General features: G+C 44.5%; 3 protein-coding genes and 2 pseudogenes across 15 annotated transcripts in view; 3 read left to right on the plus strand and 2 right to left on the minus strand.

The window, feature by feature from the left end:
• Positions 1–719: 719 nt before the first annotated feature.
• LOC143269269 (uncharacterized) lies at positions 720–7,470 on the minus strand. 3 transcript variants are annotated; one of them, XM_076554379.1, is made up of 4 exons: positions 5,769–7,470; positions 5,390–5,531; positions 5,154–5,305; positions 720–3,235 (listed from the first exon to the last, which is right to left on the minus strand). In XM_076554379.1, the coding sequence occupies exons 1-4, from the start codon at positions 5,843–5,845 to the stop codon at positions 3,112–3,114; spliced, it is 495 nt and encodes a 164-aa protein (XP_076410494.1). In that variant the 5' UTR covers positions 5,846–7,470; the 3' UTR covers positions 720–3,111. The 3 variants fall into 3 exon arrangements, 2 of the variants coding, with proteins under 2 accessions (XP_076410494.1, XP_076410495.1); XM_076554380.1 differs by lacking the exon at positions 720–3,235 and adding an exon at positions 4,444–4,560; XR_013045679.1 differs by lacking the exons at positions 720–3,235; positions 5,390–5,531 and adding an exon at positions 4,444–4,560 and having other exon boundaries at positions 5,769–6,531.
• On the plus strand, positions 2,114–2,873 carry LOC143269285 (serine/threonine-protein kinase PLK1-like). Its single transcript, XM_076554391.1, has 2 exons — positions 2,114–2,251; positions 2,390–2,873. Exons 1-2 carry the CDS (start codon positions 2,114–2,116, stop codon positions 2,594–2,596), a joined length of 345 nt encoding a protein of 114 aa, XP_076410506.1. The 3' UTR covers positions 2,597–2,873.
• Positions 7,471–10,997: 3,527 nt separating the features above from the next.
• LOC143269380 (nitric oxide synthase-interacting protein pseudogene) lies at positions 10,998–12,632 on the plus strand (annotated as a pseudogene).
• Positions 12,633–16,238: 3,606 nt separating this feature from the next.
• Positions 16,239–16,830, plus strand: LOC143269284 (SIN3-HDAC complex-associated factor pseudogene; annotated as a pseudogene).
• A 2,750-nt stretch (positions 16,831–19,580) lies between these two features.
• The window catches only part of LOC143269255 (disks large homolog 5-like), a 126,341-nt gene continuing 123,255 nt past the window's right edge, over positions 19,581–22,666 (minus strand). For 8 of the 11 annotated variants that reach the window (XM_076554327.1, XM_076554318.1, XM_076554319.1 and 5 more), the window contains 3 exons: positions 21,703–21,818; positions 21,340–21,423; positions 19,581–20,470 (listed from right to left, as the gene is read on the minus strand). In XM_076554327.1, coding sequence (XP_076410442.1) covers positions 21,342–21,423; positions 21,703–21,818 — 198 coding nt within the window. In that variant the 3' untranslated portion in view covers positions 19,581–20,470; positions 21,340–21,341. The remainder of the gene's footprint in view (positions 20,471–21,339; positions 21,424–21,702; positions 21,819–22,666) is intronic. The other 3 variants (XM_076554325.1, XM_076554326.1, XM_076554329.1) reach the window with 2 other exon arrangements.

Raw genomic sequence — 22,666 nt, forward strand, 5'->3', positions numbered from 1 at the left:
CCTCTGTATTTTTGTTCTCTCTCTTTTCCATCTGTGGCAATGGCATTGGTACAGTTATCCTTTAGACTGAACAACAAGATTGACAGGTTGCATAGTTTCCAAAGCAATATTTTTTCCACTGTGTCATTTATTAATTTTCAGCTAAGACCTTGTGGTACAAGATGAACCTGCCAAGGGATTTCTTTCCATCATTTTTATAATTTACATAAGTTTCTGCATGACATTGCACTAAGAATATCCCTAAATATCTCTGCTTTTACATTCTGATTATGATCAGAAGTGGTTTTCTTTACCTGCCTGTTTAGGAATAGGGAGAATTCTACATGAACATGTTCAGACTTCCTAAGTAAAATCCACATACTTCCTTTGTTTAGGAAAAGCATGCTTTCCCTGCCTCCTGCAGGTAAGAAATTTTTCTCATTTCTTCTTTGTTGGCTATTGTGATGGCTATTCTTGGTAGTCAAACTGACTACTTCTGAAATTAACTAAAACCCAAAGAGTTGATATACCTGTGAGAGATTATTTTTACTGTTTTGAAATTAAAGACCCATCTTTAATTTGGGTCATTTGAGGGGAAATCCAAAATTAGCTGCTTGCTGGTTGTGTACACCTTTAACTCAAGCACTCAGGAGGCAGAAACAGTTGGACTTTCCTGAGTTTGAGGCTCTCCTGGTCTACAGAATGAATTCCAGGGTCACACAGATAAACCCTGTCTTGAAAACACACACACACACAAAAAAAATCAAAGGTTAAGATCCACCTTTAATCTGGATTGTACCTCTGGAAGCTGCCTACATATATAAAGTATACTGAAGGAGGAAGCTCTGTCTCTCTCTTTGGCTCCTTGCCCTAGCACCAAGTTCATTCCTTTAGTAGCATTAGAGCCTACTTCCTTGGTATTTTGGTGTATAGTTAAGACCAGCTAAAATATTTAGCCTCATGAACTGAACAAGTACTGTACTCTTCAAATTTTCATTGGTAGGCAGCCATTGTTAGACTTCCTGGAACACAGCTTGTAAGACATTCTATGAAATCAACTTTCTACATACATGGAGAGATTCATTTTCCCAGTCCTGATCATGTAAAGAACCTTGAATAATACAGTTGATTTTTTTTCATCTGCCCACTGAGTAAGATGTTCTGGTTAACAATGGTGCTCATAACCACATTCTTCCTAGCTCCATTAGTCTCTAAGTATTCAACTTTCCATGAAGACTACTCTTTATTAGTATTTAATTTGCCTACAGTTTGCTCTGAATTTCAGAAATTAAACTCCTGAAGCAATAGAGCCCTCATTCAGTTTTCTGATGGGAGAAAGAGCTATTATCAAGTTTGTGGTCTAGCCATTTTATACTTAAACGAAAGTACATCTGTGAGTTCGAGGCCCACCTGGTCTATAAAGCGAGTACCAGGACAGCCAGAGCTGTTAGAGAAACTGTCTGAAAAAGAAAACAAAGGATTAAATAGGTAGAAGAATGAACAAGAAGCATCTGACCCTCTTTTCCCAGTCTGTTTACATTTCTTTTGATGTTTTCATCATCAATCCTCTATGCGTTTCTCTTAACTGATTGAGAGCAAACTTTGTTTTTTTGTTTTTTTTAAAGATTTATTTATTTATTATGAGGACACCAGATCTCATTACAGGTGGCTATGAGCCACCATGTGGTTGTTGGGAATTGAACTCAGAACCTCTGGAAGAGCAGTCAGTGTTCTTAATCACTGAGTCATCTCTCCTGCCCTAAGAGCAAACTTTCTTCTGTTAATGCTTCTGTGTATACTTCTTGAAAACAGACATGACAGACACCAGCACAACCTTCAGGACTGTGAGCATTAATCTAATCCCATTTTGTCTTCACAGTTTCTTTTTCTTGTTTCTTTCTTTCTTTCTTTCTTTCTTTCTTTCTTTCTTTCTTTCTTTCTTTCTTTCTTTCTTTCTTTTCTTTCTTTCTCTCTTTCTCTCACTCCCTTTCTCTCTCTCTTTCCTTCCTTTCCTTCCTTCCTTCCTTCCTTCCTTCCTTCCTTCCTTCCTTCCTTCCTTCCTTCCTTCCTTCCTTCCTTCCTTCCTTCCTTCCAAAGTTACATGAATGAACACCTGCCGAAGGCAGGGGCCACCATGACGGCAGGGGCCAACACCACAGCCCAGGAAGGTGATGAGCTGGCCTGGCTGCCCTACCTGAAAAAATGGCTCCGCACAAGCTGCGCCATCGTCCTGCACCTCAGCAATGGCACTATACAGATTAATTTCTTCCAGGTGTGCAGGGGCCTGTACTTGAGGTGGCTGGGTGGGGTGGAAGTGCTGTCCCTTTCACCAGGTGGGGGGCCTTCCTCCCCTTTGCCTCAACCTCAGGCCCCAGCTGAGCTTTTCACTCACTCCCTTCTTCCCTCCAAGGACCACACCAAATTTATCCTGTGCCCCATGATGGCAGCTGTGACCTGCATCAACAAGAACCGGGACTTCCACACATACAGCCTGAGCCTTCTGGAGGAATATGGCTGCTGCGAGGAACTGGGCAGACAGCTATGCTATGCCCACACCATGGTAGACAGGATGCTGAGCTCAAAGTCTCCCAGCAGCAGACTGGAGGACAACACCTAGGCCTCTGTCCTTTGGGCTGGTGCCCCTTCACTCTGCAAGCTCTGCCTGGGACTGCGTTGCTCGGCTTCCGGGACTGCTGTTCAGTGCCCGTGGCCATGGGGCTGGGTGGGGAAGGGGTTGCTGTGTGAGTTATTTCTGTATATGTTTGGATCTGAGTTTATAACCTCTTCCCCTGCCCTCAGTCTAATGTGTAACTTGTATAGATATATTTCTATTGGATTTGACTGTTCTTTCCTTGGCTTTATATTTATTCAATATATGTGCATATCTTTTCTTATCCTGTGTTTTTGTGAGTACCCAGAACCCAGAGTATTCCTCTGTTCCAACAGCCTCAGGCTGCTAAACTGCTGTTCAATATTTTGATGCTCCCTAGACAAGGTTGAGCCATAGCCTTAACTCCTTGGTCCACCTTTGGGGCACCTGGTTGTCTCAGATCTTTGACATCTGGCAGGACCTCCCAGCATCCAAAGTTGGTGACTAGTAGGGCAGGAAGAAGCTCTCAGAAGCACAGGTTCTCAGGGCATGGTGAGTGTGTAGCAGCAGCCTTGGGAAGCGGTGTGTGAAGTAAGGGATGTAGCCAGCAGGGACTTGGCCCAGAGCCTGGTGTACTTCAGTTGGGAGCTTCCTGTAGTGGTGCTTCTGGCGATGGACAGGACAAGAACACTGACTCAGTTATGGCAGGCCATCCCTGATCTATGTCCCACCCAGGCTCTAGAACACAATTTATTCTTCATGACATGGAGCAGGTCTTACACTGATAATCCTTTTAGGACTGGAACATCTTCAGAGATGTGGGTGGAGAAATGGGCTGTAGGGATAACCCTCTGTGTCCCTTCTCTCAGGAAGAGGCCCCTCCAAGCCTGCTCATCTATTCCCAGGGGATAAACCACTCCCTCTTCCCCAAGGCAGTCTCCATCAGGGCTGATCTGCAGCTGAGAGGACATTAGACAATGTCTGGAGGCATTTTGGCTGGCTTGCCTTGGGAAGAAAGTACCTCTATCAACCTGTGAGGCCAGGGATGCTGCTAAGCATGCCATAGTATAACATGGCATAGGATACAGGGCACCACCCACCCTTTCCCTGACAGTTTTCTCTTCTGAATCAGTACTGCCAAGGTTGAGAAACCATGACTTAGAAAAGGATTTTGTTGACATGGGGTCTTACTCCCTAGTTTAGGCCAGCCTTGAATTCTCTCCTTCCCACTTCCTGAGGGCCAGGGTTACAAGCATCATGCCGGGTTTAGAAAAGGACTCATTAACCTTCACTATGCTTCACATGATTGTAACTGGATAGGTAGCCTGTAATTGTGGCACTCAAGAAGGTGAGGCAGGAGGATCCTGTGTTCAAGCTACACAGAAAAAAAAGGTGCTGGTTCTCATCTGTTCTGACCTAATGAGCTAGGTAGGATACAGTGTCAGTGTTTACCTAAAGTTAAGAATGTGGGGAAGTGAACTAACATCACAGCAGTACAAAGGACAAAGCAGCACCTTCTGATCCTCCTGCCTCTGCTTCTCATGTTCTGAAGTACAGACATGCACCACCACGTGAGGTTCTGTGCAGTGCTGGGAATAAACCCAGGGCATCATTTACACTAGGCAAGAACACTACCAAGAGGATTACTTTCCCAGTCGGGCTGTGGCACACCCATTTAATACCAGTACTTAGGAAGCAGAGGCAGGGGTATCTCTGGATTTGAGGCCAGCCTGGTCTATAGAGTGAATTCCATGGCAACCAAGACTATAGAGAAGCCCTTTTTCAAAATACCAAATGTCTCAGAAAATGATTATGAAATACAAAGAAAACTTCAGAACTAAGCTTCTACACTGAAGTCACTCAATTCCAACAAGTTTATGTATAATTTCACTAGATTTTTATAAAACTTGAGAGAAAATTGTCAGATATTCATACATACAAGCACTTGCAGATTGGAAATACTCAGTTTGCGACCCATAGGCTTCACATCCCTGAAAGACACCCAGTCATCAAACACTCTAAAATTGCTCTGTAGGCTGGGCTAACAATCTGAGTACAGGTTCACACATGTTTTGGAGGGAGGCTATTGCCAAGTGGTAGTGACACATGCCTTTAATCCGACATTCAGAAAATGGAGATGGTTACACTGGCATTTGTGTTAAGGGTACAGTCATGGAAGCTATGTGCTTAGCTTTAGAAAATTGCCCCAGGATTCCCTAGCAGATTGAGAATGCAGCCAACAGGGTGTTGGCAGCCTCCAGCCTCAGGTTTCCTGGCCATAGGAAAGTCACAAGGTTGGAGGCTGACTTAGCCATCTCATCCAGGAAACAGGAACCCCTCTTATCTGCCCTTGATAGGATACTGTTGCTGTGCTAGACACCAGGGTGGGATGGCAGCTGACATTGCTGCCATCAGCTGGCAGGTGCCAAGGATTCGGCACGTCTTGTGGCAGACACAGGTGTCCATACCCAGTCTATGCTAACATCAGGAGCCTAAGCAGAGTGGGCAGAATGCAAGAGGTGACACCCTGACCCTTGCTTGCTCCCTCATGCATCCCTGTCCTCAGGAGCATTCTCAGACCCACCTGGGCATCCAGGATGGCATTCTGCTCTTGGTCTTTCTGCTGGAGCAGCAGCTGGTGCTGCATCTCTGGCACCCGTCCTGTAGCCTCTCCTCACAGCACATGACTGCCGATTCCTTCTCATCCTTCTCCAGCAGAATCATGTTCTCTTCCACCTGTGGGTGCAAGACCAACTCAGGTGGGGTGGGGAGATGACAGAAGACACACTGGTGCTCATGAGGTCCAGCTAAGCTACCCACACAAACAGCAGGGTTAGCAGCATCTGCTACTCCATCATGTCCATGGTCTGCTGCAGATCTTGCAGTGTCCAGCGGTTCAGTTCTCAGTAAACCACGTTCACCTGGTTCTTCTGGGTATGGCAGAACCCCCAACCTCTGTGTACTTCATAGGTTCAAATGGAAATAGTGTCAGAGGGGTTGGGGGTGGAGCCAGGACTATACTTGCCTGGAAATTGTATGGGTGTCCCCTACCCCACTCAGTATATGAACACTCACCTGAGCAGGTCTCATGGGCAGCACAGTCCTGGCCTCTGTCCTAGAGGAGGACTGAATGCCTCTGACCTGAAGCCTTAGGTGCTGGGAGTCAGAACTACCCACCGCCCAATACCTCTGTACTTACCTGTCTCTTCTTGTGAAGGACTTGGAGTTGGCTTTCTTTGACATTGTCCTGTCTAGCTGGGGAGCCTCCCTGAACATGCTTTTGTCTAAAATAGACCATTTTATTTATTTAAAAAAGAGTCTTTCACTTGGTTTTTGGAGATGTAGTCCAGGTTGGCCTAAGACTTAATAATCCTCCTCCTGCCCCAGCTTGGGGGTTCAGGCTTGTGCCACCATAAGTGACCAAGAACATAACAGGTGCCTCTTGACTCATGACTCAGACTGTCACAAGAGGAAGATGTCACCCTCAACCCCAGCACCCAGGCCCTCATGCCCTTTATGACAGAAGCACTGTCTAGGACCTGTACCTGCTGCTGTCACTCTGCCTGGGACCTGTGCTTGCTACCTCCATCCTGCCTGGGACCTGCACCTGCTGATGCCACCTCATCTGAGACTCACACCTGCTGCTTTCATCCCACCTGGGACCCACACCTGTTACCACCACCCAGTCTGTGACTGCACAGTGAGACCTTGTCTCAAAAACAAACAACAACAAACCCTGTCAACTCCCCAAGCACAGGCATTCTAGACAGACTAAAGTGACCATGGGTGCCATTAGGCTAAGTGTTTCTTCTTTGTGGTGCTGAAGATGGAGCCCTGCTGAGCAAGTCTTGGGATGATCATAACCCACAAACCACAATAAGTAATTCTTAGAGATAAACATAAATCTGTTCAAAGTGGTGACCTATAAGAGAGGTAGGGAGGGGCTCTATTTTCCTGCTTTAACAACCGTGCTATGCAAGGAAACAGTTAAGAAACTTCACAGCACCACAGGAGCTACTGACTTCTGGAGCTATGAAGTTAGAAGTTCCTGTGCTCAAGACCCAACCCAGCACTCAGGAATTCAGAGCTGCCCTCAGATGCAAGGCAACTTCTGGGCCAGTCTGGGCTACATGAGACCCTGTATCAAACAACAACAACAAACCCAAAAACAAACAAAAAACCCCAAACAACAAAGACAAAACAAATAAACAAACAATGCCCCCCCCCAAAAAAAAAGAAAAAAGAAAAAACACTGGAATGGGTTGGCTGGCTCAGCCCATAAAGGCTCTTCCTTGCATAGTAAGCCTGATGATGGACTCAATCTGGGGAATGCACAGGAAGCTAGAAGGAGAGAAGAACTCCACAGAGCTGTCCTCTGATGCCACATGTGCCAAGGTGCCAGGCACAACTACCTATGATGACAAAATGAAATAAAATAAAAGTAGTTCCTCAGCTTTGATACTGCTGACCTCTGGGCTAGTCAGGGCCTATCTAGGGTTACTGTGTGCATCAAGGGCTCAACCAGCAGCTGTAGTTCCATCCACCAATGACAAAAATCCAAATAAAATGTCTGCATACATCCCTAACCAGTCATCATCACTGTTAGATGAGCACTCTGTTTAATCCAGGCAGGTCCTGGACCCTGACTGGCCCAGCTTTAATCACAGCCTTCACTCAGTCACATGAGAAAACCCTAGCCAGACTCGTGAGCTGCTCTCATCCCCACCTGGAGAATGTTTTGTTGCTTTTTTTTTCTGAAGTAGGGTCTCATGTAGCCCAGACTGGCTTCAATCTCCCCAGTGTGGCCAAGGATGACTTTGAACTCCTGATCTTCCTATCTCCAGCTCCTAAGTGCCCAGATGTCAGGCACCCAGTGGGGTCTAATTCTGCAGAGCCCCTAAACCAACAGCAAACAGTAGCTCATGGCCAATCCCCACATGGTCCCTGGATCTGCAAGCAGTTCCTTGGACATATGGCTGTGCCCTCAGACACACTGCCCCATGCTCCCATCACAAACTCTTGAATCACATCCTTTCTGACAGAGACCCCTTGGTGGTCAGTTTTCATTGCCAACCTGACTCAATCTAGGATCACCTGGGAAGTGAGGGGTTGTCTGGATCAGGCTGGACTGTGGGCATGTCTGTGAGAGGTTGTCTTGATTGCTCTGGGGGAGGCCTGGCAGCTCCTTCCCTGATGCCAGAATGCCAACCCCCAAGCCCCACTCAGGCCCTGCTTTTGGTCCTTGGCAATGCGTTGGTCCTTCCTTCAGGTGGCTTCCCAGCAGCCTGTAGAGAAACCTGTTATGGAACAGTCAGAGGTCAGGCCACTTGACCTTTGATGTACTTGCTTAGAGGTCAGAGAGAGATGCAGGAGTCTTGAAACTGTATACAGGACAAGCAGGATTTGTTTAACAGGGACATTCATCAGACATGGGAAATTAATGGCACATCTGCTGGACTGCCTTCAACACCCAGCCATCTCAATGGGCCTGTGCTCCTGTGTGCTGTGGAGGTGCTGGCAACTGACTTCCTATGGCATTCTCAAGATGTGCTTGTTTTCTATACCTGTTGCTTTGGACTTAAGAAGACACCAAATTTCTACACTGGCATAAGTCTTCAAAGCTTATAAACAGCAACAGTGGGTGCCAGGCTGCCAGTGACCCCAGGTAAAGCAAGAAGGAGCACGGTGGGGCAATGTTGTGGTCCATGCCCTTCTCATTCACCACTGGAGCCGGGGACCCTCCCTAGGAAATAAAGGGACAGCAGGGTGTGTCGATGTAACGGTCTTATTAAATAAGAATCACAGAGCCAAATGCAGAGTTAAAAGCCCAAGAGGTCAGAGCAGTAGCTAAGAGCTGAGACTAAAACAGTCTTCTTACCCCTTGCTGCCACTGCATCCTTCTCCTGAGAAAGAGACCTACTTCCTGTGTGTCTGTCTACTTCTGTTCTGCCTTCTCATTGGTTGTAAACCCAACCACATGACCTTCTCGTCACTACCTGTCTGTACAGACCTCCAGGTCTTCTATGGTTGGTATTGAAATTAAAGGTGTGTGTCTCCATGCTGGTAGTGTCCTTGAACACTCAGAGATCTGCCTGTCATGTGATCGGGGATTAAGGGCGTGTGCTACCACTGCCAGACTTCTGCTATGGCTTGCTATTAGCTCTGACCCCCAGGCAACTTTATTTATTAACATACAAATAAAATCACATTTCAGCACAAATAAAATATCACCATAAGGGTGGAAGAGGAAAACTTAAACCTATTCCTTGAAGAAACTACCCAAGCAACAATAGAACTCCCTGAGGTCTGGGAAAAGGTCTGTGCTAGGACTAAAGTCATGTCACCATGTTGGATCGTGTTTTTCTTTAAAAAAAAAAAAAAAAAAGAAGGAAAAAGATTTATGTGTACAAAGTGTTGCCTGCATGTGTATCTACACACCATCACACTAACATTAGTTAGATCAGGGTTACATCGAATGCAGAAGACAAAAATAATTAAATCTCAATTATAATAGAGTTAATGGGGGGACTGAAGAGATGGCTTAGTGGCTAAAAGCACTGGCTGCTCTTGCAGAAGACCCAGGTTCAGTTCCTGATGGCTCATAACTGCCTCTAACTCCAGTTCCAGGGGCATTGCTCTGGACTTCATAGGCACCAAGCATGCACATGGCGCACAGACACACATAAGGTAAAACACTAGTAAATAAATAAATAAAAGTAAATAAAAATATGGGGCTAACAGATCTATAATTTAGGGATTTCTGTCTCAGTGGCTTTGGTTATCACTTCTCTCTCCTGAAGACCTGCTTTCCTGACAATTCAGCCCTCCTGGCTTCTACGATAACACCTACCTCCATAGGGCATGAACTAGTAAGCAGTGGCCAAGGTTTCCAAAGCAATCTGCACCTCACTATTACACCTTCAGTATGGTCGTCCCTAAGTGTACAGAGTTGGAAGGGTACAGGTCCAAAGCCATAGTCAAATCTATTACTGTCCTCAGTATACAACATGAGGGATTTTGTTTTGTTTTTCTGAGACAGTGTTTCTCTGTGTAACAGCCTGGCTGTTCTGGAACTCGATCTGTTATTCAGGCTGGCCTCAAACTCAGAGATCTGCCTGCCTCTGCCTCCTGAGTGCTTGGGGCTGTAACTCTGTGGTGTCTGCCCAGTGCTGAGGTCCTGGGTTCCATTCCCAGTGCTGAAAAGAAAACAAAAACAAATCCCCAAAACTCTAGTGCTATGTACACAGGAGTATGCCACCATGCCAGTCTTGTATCTTCTAAGAGTGGCATACATTGCATTTAGTGCTTGTTCTAATTTCCTACGATATGTGCTCTACTCTCAGTTTCTGTCAAGACCCTTATCCCAAGTAACCAAGGCTCTCAGTGGGTATGGATGCCAGCAAGCAGCCCAGACAACTTCCTGCCTGGCTAATGGTGCCCTCTATGTGGGCTCACATTGAGAGTTCTAGCTAGAAGTTTCAGACTCCTGCTTTGCTCCTAGTCTTGTGGCACTTCAGCATTCTGGAATGTAGCCCTTCAGCAGTGTGTGGGCCTCTAGACATCCACAGTTCTCTTGTTTTTCCATGTTAGACTTTGGTCCAATCAACCCATGATGCATTCCTGGGGCCACCTACACTGTTGTTATTTTCTTTATTATTTTCAGTGCTGGGAATGGAAGCCAGGGCCTTCTGCAAGGTAGCCAAGTGCTATAGCATTAAACCAGGCCTGTTGCCCCCTTCTGGGAGATTCTAGGCAAGGGCTTCACTGGCGAACCATACTGGCACCCAGCCACTCACTGTGAGATTTTAGGCAGGGACTCCACCCATAAGCCACACTTCTTCCACTTGGGAGAGGGAGTTCTGTGGTTGATATATTTGTACCTTAATAAACTTATCTGAGGGCCAGAGAATAGAACAGCCAATAGATTAGACATAGAGGCCAGAAAATGGAGGTACACACACCTTTAATCCTATCACTTGGGAGGCAGAGATCCATCTGGATCTCTGTGAGTTCAAGGCCACACTGGAAACAGCCAGGCATGGTGACACACCCCTTTAATCCCAGCACTTGAGATCTCAAGTCTTGCTTGGGAAAGACACACGCCTTTAATCCCAGGAAGTGATGGCAGGAAACAGAAAGGTATATAAGGTGTGAGGACCAGGAACTAGTGCCTTTTCAGCTTTTAGGCCTTTAGCAGCAGTTCAGCTGAGATCCATTCCGGTGAGGACTCACAAGCTTCAGTCTGAAGATTCGTGGAAACAGGATCTGATCAGGAGTTGTCAAGAAAACAATTACTCTTTGTAAGAAATCCCAGTTGAAAGAAAATTTACAATATCTACATTTGTTTCCCAGTGTGTTATTAAATGGAACTTTATGTGTCATCACAATACAGTAGAAGCAGCGACGGGTCGGATAACCGTTTGTGAGGATGACGCGGCACAGTAAGAACTGTACTACAGGGGCTGTCTACACCTACCATGAGAAGAAGGACGCAGGGGCCTCAGGCTATGGAACCCGGAACATCCGACTGAGCCGGGACGCTGTGAAGGACTTTGACTGCTGCTGTCTCTCACTGCAGCCCTGCCATGATCCTGTGGTCACCCCAGATGGCTACCTGTACGAACGGGAGGCGATCCTGGAGTACATCCTACACCAGAAGAAAGAGATTGCCGGGCAGATGAAGGCCTATGAGAAGCAGCGAGCAGCCCGGAGGGAAGAGCAGAAACAGCTTCAGCGAGCTGCAGCCCAGGACCAAGTTCGAGGCTTCCTGGAGAAGGAGGCTGCCATTTTGAGCCGGCCCCTCAACCCCTTCATGCCCAAAGCTGCCACCTTACCCAACACAGATGGTGAGCGGCCAGGGGCCAGTGCGGGTCCCTCAGGCAAGGACAAGAACAAAGCGCTGCCCAGCTTCTGGATTCCCTCACTGACGCCTGAGGCAAAGGCCACCAAGCTGGAAAAACCATCTTGCACTGTGACCTGCCCGATGTCTGGGAAGCCTCTATGCATGTCGGACCTGACGCCAGTGCGCTTCACGCAGCTCGACGACTCTGGAGACCGCGTGGGACTCATCACACGCAGTGAGTGCTACGTGTGTGCTGTGACCTGAGACAGCCTGAGCAATGCCACACCATGTGCAGTGCTGCGGCCCTCTGGGGCTGTGGTCACCCTGGAGTGTGTCGAGAAACTGATCCGGAAGGACATGGTGGACCCGGTGAACGGGGATCCGCTGACAGAACGTGATATCATCATGCTGCAGCGCGGTGGTACAGGCTTCGCAGGCTCAGGAGTGAAGCTACAGGCAGAGCTGTCCCGGCCAGTGATGCAAGCCTGAGCTGAGAACTAATAAACCTGCCTGTGAATGGAAAAAAGAAAAAAGAAATACAATTTAATGCCAGGTGGTGGGAGAGCATGCCTCTAATCTCAGCACTTGGGCAGACAGGCAGATCTCTGTGAGTTCAAGGCCAGCCTGGGCTACAGAGCGAGTTCCACTAGAACTAAACTAGAGCTTTTGTTACATATAAGTTAAAGTTCATCAACACAGTAATGTCATTAAGAACCAGGAATGGAAGTAGTCGTAAGAAGATCCTGGCTTCTTCTGGGCATTTGAGTTGTTCTTCTCCTCAGGAAGGGCATCTTACAAAACCTAAGGATTTCATAAGAATCTATTGGATAGGTCTTAGGACTCTCCAAGATTTTCACTGCCAAAGGGCACATACTGGAATTATCTGGAAATATAAGCTCCAGAGAACAGCAAGGACCTCATTGGTAAATAATTATCAGGAATAGAAGTGGCCAAGATGAGAAGATTTTAATCTTTCATTTTATCTATCATCTATCTATCTATCTATCTATCTATCTATCTATCTATCTATCTATCTATCTATCTCTATTTATCTATCTATCTGTCTATCTCATCCTCTTTCTTTTTGTTTTAAGTCTAGCCACCCAGGCTGATCTCAAACTTGAGTATTTCTTTCTTTTATGTGTGCTACTGTGCTTGGCACCAAGATTCCATACCCTGAAGCGTGTCTGAAACCTGTTAAATAAATCTCATCAAAAGTGAGTACTGACATAATTCATAATTCATAATTCATAATTCACTCTCTCTATATATAACTAAATTTACCACCACCACCACCACCACCACCACCCCGTGCACCCCATGCTTACCTTGCACTGGTTGATTGGGCATTTCACATCTAAAGAAATCTGAAATACAAAATGCTATGAAATCTGAAACTGTTGATCCCAAGCATTTCATATAAGGGACATTCAGCCTGCAATTAGCATGTAATTAAGAATTAACAATAGTGGTCATTTGCTGTTAGGACTCTTAAAGCTCTTCACAATCACAAAGAAGGAAGGTGGCCAACTCCAGCAGTTCTCATCTCACCATCTGAAATGAAAGCTGGGAGGTTGAGTGAATGTCTGAGAACAAGGCTAGCAAAGCCCTGGCTCTGGAGACCCTGCCTTGCCTCCAGGCTCTGAGTTCTGTGCCATCAATCACCCTGTGCTGCTTTCATAAGACCCGGTGACCTTGACCTCACCTTGAGTTCAAAGCATTTTTGCATACTTGCTCTAGTTAGCTCCTGGGCCTTAATGGATTCTTTGGAAAGATGCTGGATTTTTGTTTGGCCTCAGTTTCTGACTGCACCCTGCAAGTCATCTGACAAATCATGTTTGTTTTAGAGGCAAGTGTTAGTACTGCATTATAATCTCTGTAACTAAAGTCTGGTGCTCTTTTTCATGTTTAGACATAGGCAGCTAATAACAGAGCACAACTGAGTTAAATAAATTTAGAAACATATTTGTTATTTTTAATCTTAATACAAAGTTAACACAGATTTTGGGTTTATAAAATATAGAAATCAACATAATTTTTATTGACATACAGCTCCAGTAAAACTTAAAATTCTGTGAGATAGGCATAACAATATTCTCCACCAATTTTAAATTAGATTTATTATTGCTACTATTATTTCTGTGCACTTGTGTGACATGCATGCACAGTACATGTATTGAGGTCAGAAACTAATGTAAGGGATTGGTAATCTGCCCCCCAAAATGTGGGTCCGAGATCATCAGTCTTGGTGGTGAGTGCCTAATTTACCAGCTGAACCATCTTGTCAGCTCCTCTGTCAAGTCTGAAATTTAACAGTAAGGCAGAAAAACTTTACTTGGAATTTAAATAAAATTGGGGGGGGGAGTTCTTCTTCAAGAAACTGAGGACTAGCAATGCTCATTGGGAAGAGGCATTTCCAAGTAGACCAGAGAATTTATGTTCAACCCTGAAATCCCACAAGGTAGCAGGATGGAACATGTTGTACCCCGAGTCCCCCAAAGACCTCCAAGAGACCAAATTCTGCAAAGTCTATTTATTGCTGCTAGTTAACTTGGGCATCTCCATCCATCTGATGCAGCAGAGCAGGAGAGACCCTGAGTAGCACTCAAGCAGGGTTTTTCTAATGGTTTGGGTAGAAGATCTAGGGGAATTCCAAGTCTATATCATTACAAGCTCAAGAGTGGTGCTTACGTCAGGTTAGAGATGCTGGTTTGAACTGATTAGAGAGTTGCAACTGAAAGGAAATTGCCCTGTCCTCTAGCAATCTATGTTATTGTATCCATTTGACCAGCAGATCCATTTCCTCTGATAGCTAGGCATCCCATTTTTATCTGCAGGAAACTCATTCCCTATGACAGCTATGGTATACAATCTATAACAGAGAAAACATCTCAGAGGACATATCTGGCGCTTTGTTTATTATGCCAGTTATGTTATAGCATATCCTTTATGTTATGGCAGGAAATGCCAGGTGTGCCGCTCCTAATTGTCTAGGGGTGATGGGGCAGCAGATCATCTGGTGGGCTTTTTAAGAACAATTTATCCAAGGGCCTGTTGTCCCCTGTCTGCCCCTTCTCTAACCCTGGCATCCTCTCAAAAAGACTTCCAAAGAGTTGTCCTCTTAACTCCACATGCATACTTCTCCCTATCCCACACCCCAAAGCACATAAACTAAATTAAATTAAGTAATTGGTGAAATGATAAATAAAAAAGAAAGCGAGGTGATACTGAGTACCTTTCAGCAGGTCCTGCCAAGGTATGCCACTAAGCAACACACACCACCAGCAACAGTTAGTGCAAAGAGGTTCATTGGGGAATGGTGAGTGGAAGTGTGAAGGGCTGTGTTGGAGTGGAGACTTAAAGAGACAGAATGACAAGAGGAAGAAGAGATGCAAGAGAGAAAAGAAGAGGCAAGAGAGAGGAGAAGCAAAGAGATGTGAAAAAGGCAGAGGGATGGAAAGGGAGTGAGCTGTGTCTGGTGGGTATTTTTAAGGCTGCACATGTGGCAGAGCTGAGGGTGGACAGAACCCAATGACAAGTGGTGATGTAACTGCTATGGTGGCAGCAGCAGATGCAGGCTGTTGAGGCGTGGCAGAAACTAACAATTGGGGTGTGTGTCAAACACTGCATCCTGCCTCTGCCTCCCTAGTGCTAGGATTAAACACAGGCACCACCACACCTAATGATATGGATTATCTTTGATGTCTAAATAGGAGTTGATGAAAACATTTTCATATCTTTGTTCCTCAATCATCTTCATTGTTTCTATTTTCCACATGGTTTATATCATGGTAAAGTAACCATACATATATACCATAGGACCTTCTGACTACAAAACAGAGGGAGATAATAAAAGTTCTATAAACATGGGGGATTGTTTTCGTTCTCTTAAAATAAATTGCATAATGAGGGGCAAACAATGAATGAGAACAATGAAGTATATCTAAGGTTGACAAATTTCCCATCAAACTCATTTTTTTCATATGGTTCAATTCCATCTCTTTTGCTACAACCATTAAAATAGCTCCACACTACCACTTTAAGAACTTTTGACAAGTATAAACACATTTACATTTTTTTTATCATTAATCTGCCTCAACATTTTGTTTTATTACCCCTCTAGCCTATATTATTTGGGTAGGTTTTAGAATTTTTTTTAACTTAGGTAGCATATAAAATCAGCAAACTTGCTGGATTCACTGTGGGCACTGTATAAATAAACACTGATTGGCTGGTAGCCAGACAGGAAGTATAGGCGGGACTTACAGAGAGGAGAATTGAGGGAACAGGAAGGCAGAGGGAGAGACTGCCTGGAGCCACCGCCAGGACAAGCAAGATATAAGGTACAGTAAGACACGAGCCACATGGCAAAGTATAGATTAATAGAAATGGGCTAAAGTAAGAGCTAGATAATGATAGGCCTAAGCTAATGGCCAAGCAGTTTAAATAATGTAAGTGTCTGTGTGTTTATTTTATAAGTGGGCTCCGGGACTGGCGAGACTTGGTGGGACCCGGAGATAAAAGCTTTCCAGCTAAAGTTGGCTTGGTGCAGCCTGCCCTGTGTGGATGCTGATGCACATGGAAGCTATTGCCCAGAAGGAAATATGTCTGGTTTTCACAAGCCAAAGATGTGATGAAGAACAGAGGACTGCTGTATCTGCAGAGCCAAGTCCTCTAGCTCCTGGTTCATGGACAGGAAACATTACAAAAAGGATTTTCAGAGCTATTTTGGGTTGCACAAGACATCTGCAGTGTGTGTGTGCTTCTTGTGAAAAGATGGAAGAAGTTGCCAGCAGATCCAGAAAAACAAAGCAAAAACAACAACAACAACAACAACAACAAAACTGGAATCATGTTGTAGACACAAGGGCAGGACCCAGTCTAAAGACATTTAAATCAAAAAAGTGAGAACTCTATCTGGAAACCAGATGAAAAGCAATCACATCAGTAAACTGCAGAAGGAATTTAAACACCACAATCCTGATGCTCATAGCACCTCAAGTGCCTCTCCGGCCCAGTCTCTCTGCTTCAATAACCATCAGATCAAGGCTCAGATACAGAGATGGCTTCCAGCTCTAAGAGGACTCCAGTTTTTCCTTTTTAGATATTACCTACTGGAAAAGGCAGAAAATACGTTGTGGGATCATCTCTAAGGGCAGTTTTGGCCAAGTCCTCACTGACACCCATCTCTTCCAGCCTTGCTGCAGCACAAAGCAAGCAGCTGCTGAGAAGCCTGAGGAGGAGGGGCTGGCACCTCGCCCCATCTCCCCTCAGGAGTAGTGACTGAGGTTCATGTAGAAGGGAACAAAGATTGATTTAAACTTTGAAAAGAACATAAAGCAACAAACTAACCCTTCTATTTTTAACTTGGATACCTATTATTCTGCCAAAAGACATTTTATATAACAGTTTTAATGTGTTACCCATTCCCCATCCAACAAACTCAGAAGCCAGTGTCTAACTTACTGCAAGGAAAAAAGTGTACATAATATTTAAGATGCTGGGTATTTCATAGGAAAGCTGAATGCTGTTGTAAAGTACTCTTCAAGTGTTTTTTTTTTGCTTGTTTAATAACCCCAAATGAATGAAATAAGGGGATTTCAGAGGCTAGAGGTGCGATTGTTCTATGATAAACCATATGTAGTTTAGTCTTTCTGTGGAAAGGTTGTGGTTGAGGCATTTTTAAATGTGTGGCTACACTTATTTTTCCTCATGATAATTTGTCATAATTCAGTAGCATGACCTGCCTCTAGAGACAGTTAAAAATTTTGGAATGCTTCAGCATTACCAAACTTCTGATGATTCAGACCTGTACTACTGACTATTAAGCAGAGGAGACTGAGATTTCTCCAAATAGCTTGGAGGAGGAAGCAATTTCTGAACACACAGGTAGCATCGTGCCACCTCCCTTCATCTTAATATTTGAAAATAAGACTTTATGTGAATCTTCTAAAACAGAACCGGAGCTCCTTCTGGGCAAGGCAAGCCTGTAGGATGGGCAAGGTCCTATACGGATAGTATCAAAACATCACCACATAGTAGAGAACACATGGTTAGAAACACTTATTAATATGTGTAAGTCCTGGGGATGCACTGGGCATAGCTGATGCTGCTTGAGGCACATTTCTTAGAGAACTTGCAGTGTGTAAATAATTGACATTGCTGTTAAATGACTACCTGGGACTCACTGAAATCTGTATGATTCAGTTCTAGCTCTGGATTTCCTCAGTTGACCTTTGTGGAGGTTTTATCTATAGAGTAGCCCTTTGCCTTGTCTTGACCTTATTACAATTTGGGCTTTTGTTGCTTTTCTCCCACTATTTAAAGTAGACTTAAGAGAAGAGTTGTATATTGAGATTAAGTTGGCTAGTTGAGTTGGTTTCTTGGTGTTGGGCTTCTGAACATCCACGTAGCTGAATGGAATGCCTCACATTAAGATCTCAGAGAGGGTTTCTCCACAGAACGCTCCTGAAGCTGTTCAATGGCTTCTTCTCAAAATTCAGGAAAAAACAACACTGCCATGTCAGACATCTCTTAGAGGGAAGGGTACATGCTGCCTTAGTATTCTGTCACTCATGATTATTTTGAAAACTGGATTTTTTTTTTTTATTTTTTTATTTATTATGTATACAGCATGTATGACTGCAGGCCAGAAGAGGGCGCCAGATCTCATTACAGATGGTTGTGAGCCACCATGTGGTTGCTGGGAATTGAACTCAGGACCTCTGGAAGAGCAGTCAGCATTCTTAACCTCTGAGCCATCTCTCCAGCCCGAAAACTGGATTTTTAAAGTCTGTTAGTGTTTCACAACAAGGAGAGCCACGGTTTATGACAACCTGTATGTAGTTTTATAGTTTTACCTTGTGTGCTTCTTCCTTTTGTGAAAAACCTACCTAGTACAAGCCACCATATGCAGACTGCCCAATGATTGATCATCTTTATTTCTGCATTTATATATTTATTACTAGACCTCAACTCAGTCTTCTCCCACTCAACTCTGCCTGTAAGCATACTTTATCTAGGCATGCACTTTGTATTAATACATTAGAAATCTACAAATATGTCATACTTTTTATACTCTTGGATAGTTATTATCAAAACCATTACTCTAGGGTATTGAATAAATTTAGTTTTATTAGAAATAAAATAAAATAAAATAAACAACCTTGGTATTTGATGCCAAAGTAGGATAGTGAATTCTGATGTAGCCTGAGAAAAATCTGGAGATAATATTTAAAAGTAAAAGTAGATGAAGCTTTTCATCTGCTAAGTAGCATTAAGTTAGTTGGTAATACTCACCTATTTTACTTTTATGTATACTTGTGTGTGAATGTTTTGCTTGTATGTATATCTGAGTACCAGAGGCATTCTTGGTACAGAGGTCAGAAGAAGTCATTGGGTCCTCTGGAAATAGAATTTCAGATGGATATGAGCCCCCTTATGTGTGCTGGGAACCAAACCCAAATGCTCTTAACTACTGAACCATCTCCCCAAGCCCCAAACTCATACTTCTTAAATTTAACAGATGGAATTGGTATTCTGAGTTACCTATCTGAGACAGCCTTATGGAATTTTATCAAATGTTTTGTGTCATAAACCAATGGAAAACACCATTTCAGAGATTTGAATGAATCCTTCAGGCTTTGCTCACAGTATTCCTAATGGAAGCAGATGACAGTGCCAGAGCAGGTCATTACTCTACATCTCCCCAATGTAATAGTCATGCTTAAGGAGTGAGAGGTCAGAAGGCATCTCCAGTATTCACACTTGCAGCTCAGCAGTTCCCCTCTGCTGTGGGTAGTGGTAAACTTTGTTCATGCATTTCAAGGCCATTTTCACTGTTTTGCTCTCCCAGAACCACAATGGGCAATTGTGAAATGGCATGGGGAAAGGACTAATGTAGTGCAGAAGGGAGATTCCTTTCTTTCCAGAAGCTCATCATTGTTACATTCTCTAAATCTGGCTGTTAACATAAAGGCTAGGTCATGAAGACTGGAGGTGACAATGCCATCCACATTCAAGGTGTCAACCCCCTATGTAGCCCTGGTTAGATGGGAATTCACTTTGTAGCCAAGGCTCCTGGAACTTGCAGAGATTCATCTCTGCCTCTGAGTTCTGAAGTTACAGGAGTGCAACACCATGCCTGAGTAAAGAAGAGTTGGAAAAGTGAAGAGTTGGAAATTGCTTTTTTATTCATAAAAAGTCTTCAGTGGGGACTTTTAAAAGGCAGTCAGAAAATGCAATGTATATATTTAGCCAACTATTAAAACACTGACAAGAATAAAATAATTGACAAAAGATAACAAAATTTCTAACTAAAGTAAACACCAAGCAAACAAAACCCCAGCAAAGAAAAGACCTCTCCAAAAACTTAAGCTACAAATCTTCTTCTACTCTAGACCCAACAAACCAATGGAGCACATTTGGCTTTCCAAAGCACAAAGATGACTCAGACCTCCTCTATAAGTTCTTTCTCAGGACCAGTCAGTCATGCCAGTCCAGGCTGCGAAGCTGGAGAATCCCTAGTCATTTTCTTTATGGAAGACCCGATAACTGACTCACATAGGTGTGAGGGAGTGCTGTAGTCTCTGCAGTGCGTCATCTTCAGCAACACTTTCGCGAGACATGGAGTTGGCTTCAGCATTGCCCTGGGGAGGGAATCCTATTCTTCTCCATGTGGTATGTATAGATAACAGCATGACAGCCATGCAGGCTTTCTTGTCAGGTTTCTCACCACATGTGGAGGACTCAGACAGCTTACTAAAGACATGGAGAGTACACTGACAGAGTAACTCTGGCTCACCAACATACCCTCCCCATGCTGCTGTGCCCCGTTTGAGGACCACTTGTTAATAGATGGCTGGGTTCTGAGTAATCTTGGCAGGTCCTCTGTCGCTCAAGCTTCTTTCTGATGATTTATCTTCTCCTGGAATAATGCACCAACAGACACATGGATCCCTGCTGGTAGGTTGGGCTTTTCCTCATTGGTTAGTTCACAGCTACAAGATGTCTTTTGTTGAGGAGGTGTTGATGCTAGAGTGGAGTTCTCTTAAGTGGTGCTGTCAGAGAAAGAATGGCAATTATTCCCATAAGCATCCTAACTCTGCTATGGCCTAGACAAAACCAGGCCCTATTCACTCACAGGACACCAATGTGAAGGAAGAAAGACCACCCCATGGATGCCATGGTTGCAGGGGACAGGAGTCAATGGTGGCCCTTTTGCCTGGCACACTTAGTGTCCCTGCTGAAGTAGGTTTGTCTGCAGCAGGCTCTGACCCTGGGCTGTGGCCTGTTCTAGATCATGCTGGAGTGTTTTAGACCTGGGAGAGGAAGGCAGCTGGAACACAGGCCTGACGGGGACCTGCCATGCCAGCATTTGAGTCCCCACCGGCTCCATTCAGCTGGACAATCTGCATTACCTTTGAGCTGAGCTTATTCTTTTCTTCCTCAAGAGAGAAGGGCCAGAGAGCAGCTGGCCCTGGATTTTTTCTCAGCCTTTAAAAATTGCTAGAGAATGAACTGAGAAATACACACCTAAACTAAAAACAAAAACAAACAAACAAAAAGAAACCAGCACATTTCTCCAATAGTTCAGATACATTATTTTGAAAAAAACAAAAACAAAAACAAAAAAAAGCAGCATAGCAATGTCAGAGTCACAGTTCAGGAGAGATATGCATGGCCTTGAACAGATGCCAGGCAACTCAGCAACCTTGGAACCTAACTGTATGAGGCCCTCTAGTGGTGTCTACACAACACTGCAGTGTGCAGGCTCTGTTGACTCCTGCAGCACAGAAACTTCCTTGGCTTCAACCTGTCAAACTCTAAACCTGCTTATTTCCAGAGAAACTTTCCCACAGCAAACAGATGCACACTGCAGAAAGCCTGTAATCAGTAAGAAGGGGCTCCATGCAAATCTGCACCTTACCTCTAAAGGTGCCATCCTGAAGGAAAATGAAGAGGCAGGAGGGCACACTGTCTTCCATCTAACACTCTCCCTGTTAGGTTTGGGCTGCCATAGGAACATGTGTGGGGAGACATAAAGATCAATGAACTCAGGACATATGAGAGCTCAGAAACGAAGAAGGGGACACAATCTCTAGCAAGATTAAGGATAATACGTATTTTTCCCGGACAGACATTTCTGTTGACTGAACCAGCTCATACTCTCAGATGTTCTTTCCCTGGCTGTGACTGAAAGGCCATGCAGATGGGCAGAAATCCAAATAGGACAGAGATTCAGGTAGAGGGGAACTACTGAGTGCCACTCCCTCCTGGCCTGGGGTCCTACCTCATCTGGGAGACAGTGAAGTAATGCTGCAGCTTTTCTGCCAAGACCTTGTGCTTGGTGACCAGATCTCTCTGTTTCAGCAGGTATTGCAGTCTCTCCTCCAATCTTTCCTGCTTCTGTTTAGTAGAAGATTATGTTCTTAGTGCAGGGTTGAACACTCATATGCACACAGACACACACACTCCTAAACACACACACTCTTGAACACACACGTACAAGTGTGTACACATACAAGCATACTACATTGCATTCACATGTTTAGTTTCCCAGATAATGCTAATATAAGAAAAGATCACCCAGGACATTTAAGAAGAAACTGAACATTCCTTAGATGGAAGAACACAGTGGGCAGGACGGATGGACAGACCAGTCAATGAAGTACACAAACCTTGTAAACCCAGTGCACAAAAAAAATGGACTTGTGGGGTGTTTGGCCTATAAGCCGTGCCTGTTCATCAAGTTCCCCAGTCCATGCAGTAAAGGCTTGGATCCCCAGCACTGGACAACAGGATGGTGGTGAAGCAGCCAATAGCTTCACCCAGTGCTTCCCAGTGTCTCCAAGGTAAACAGCTTCCTCCAAAAGGAGCTCTCTAAACCACAGGCTGCCTCACTTCAGACACAAAGCAATGAGCCCAGGAAACTAGAAAATCCTCAACCAGGTGCTAATATAATCCTTTCCTCCCTGTAAGGTGATTGTGTCAGGGATTTGTTTGAATAAGAGAAGGTTGACTAAGTCACAAATGATCGCATGTATTATTTCTTACTGAACAAGATTCCATGGAAAGCCCAGACCACATTGTACGTTTACACTCACAGATGATGGGTATCGGAATAGTTGTGACTTCAGGGCTGCTCTGAAGATGACTGCTACAACCCTGGTGTCAGCTAGTTTCTCTGTGAACAATTGATTTCCTATTCCAGAATCACTGGGTTACTTGCGGACTGCAGTTCAACTTTCTGAAAA

The sequence above is a fragment of the Peromyscus maniculatus genome, chromosome 18 (genome assembly GCF_049852395.1).
Source record: "Peromyscus maniculatus bairdii isolate BWxNUB_F1_BW_parent chromosome 18, HU_Pman_BW_mat_3.1, whole genome shotgun sequence".
NCBI lineage: Eukaryota > Metazoa > Chordata > Mammalia > Rodentia > Cricetidae > Peromyscus > Peromyscus maniculatus.

Excerpts from the sequence above, each read along its gene's own strand:
- LOC143269285 (XM_076554391.1), top strand. The coding sequence starts at position 2,114 with ATGACGGCAGGGGCCAACACCACAGCCCAGGAAGGTGATGAGCTGGCC. Across the intron at positions 2,252-2,389 it reads TACAGATTAATTTCTTCCAG|GACCACACCAAATTTATCCT; the intron begins GTGTGCAGGGGC and ends CTTCCCTCCAAG.
- LOC143269269 (XM_076554379.1), bottom strand. The coding sequence starts at position 5,845 with ATGTTCAGGGAGGCTCCCCAGCTAGACAGGACAATGTCAAAGAAAGCC. Across the intron at positions 5,532-5,768 it reads TCCTTCACAAGAAGAGACAG|TACACAGAGGTTGGGGGTTC; the intron begins GTAAGTACAGAG and ends GAACCTATGAAG. Across the intron at positions 5,306-5,389 it reads CTGCTAACCCTGCTGTTTGT|GTGGAAGAGAACATGATTCT; the intron begins GTGGGTAGCTTA and ends TTGCACCCACAG.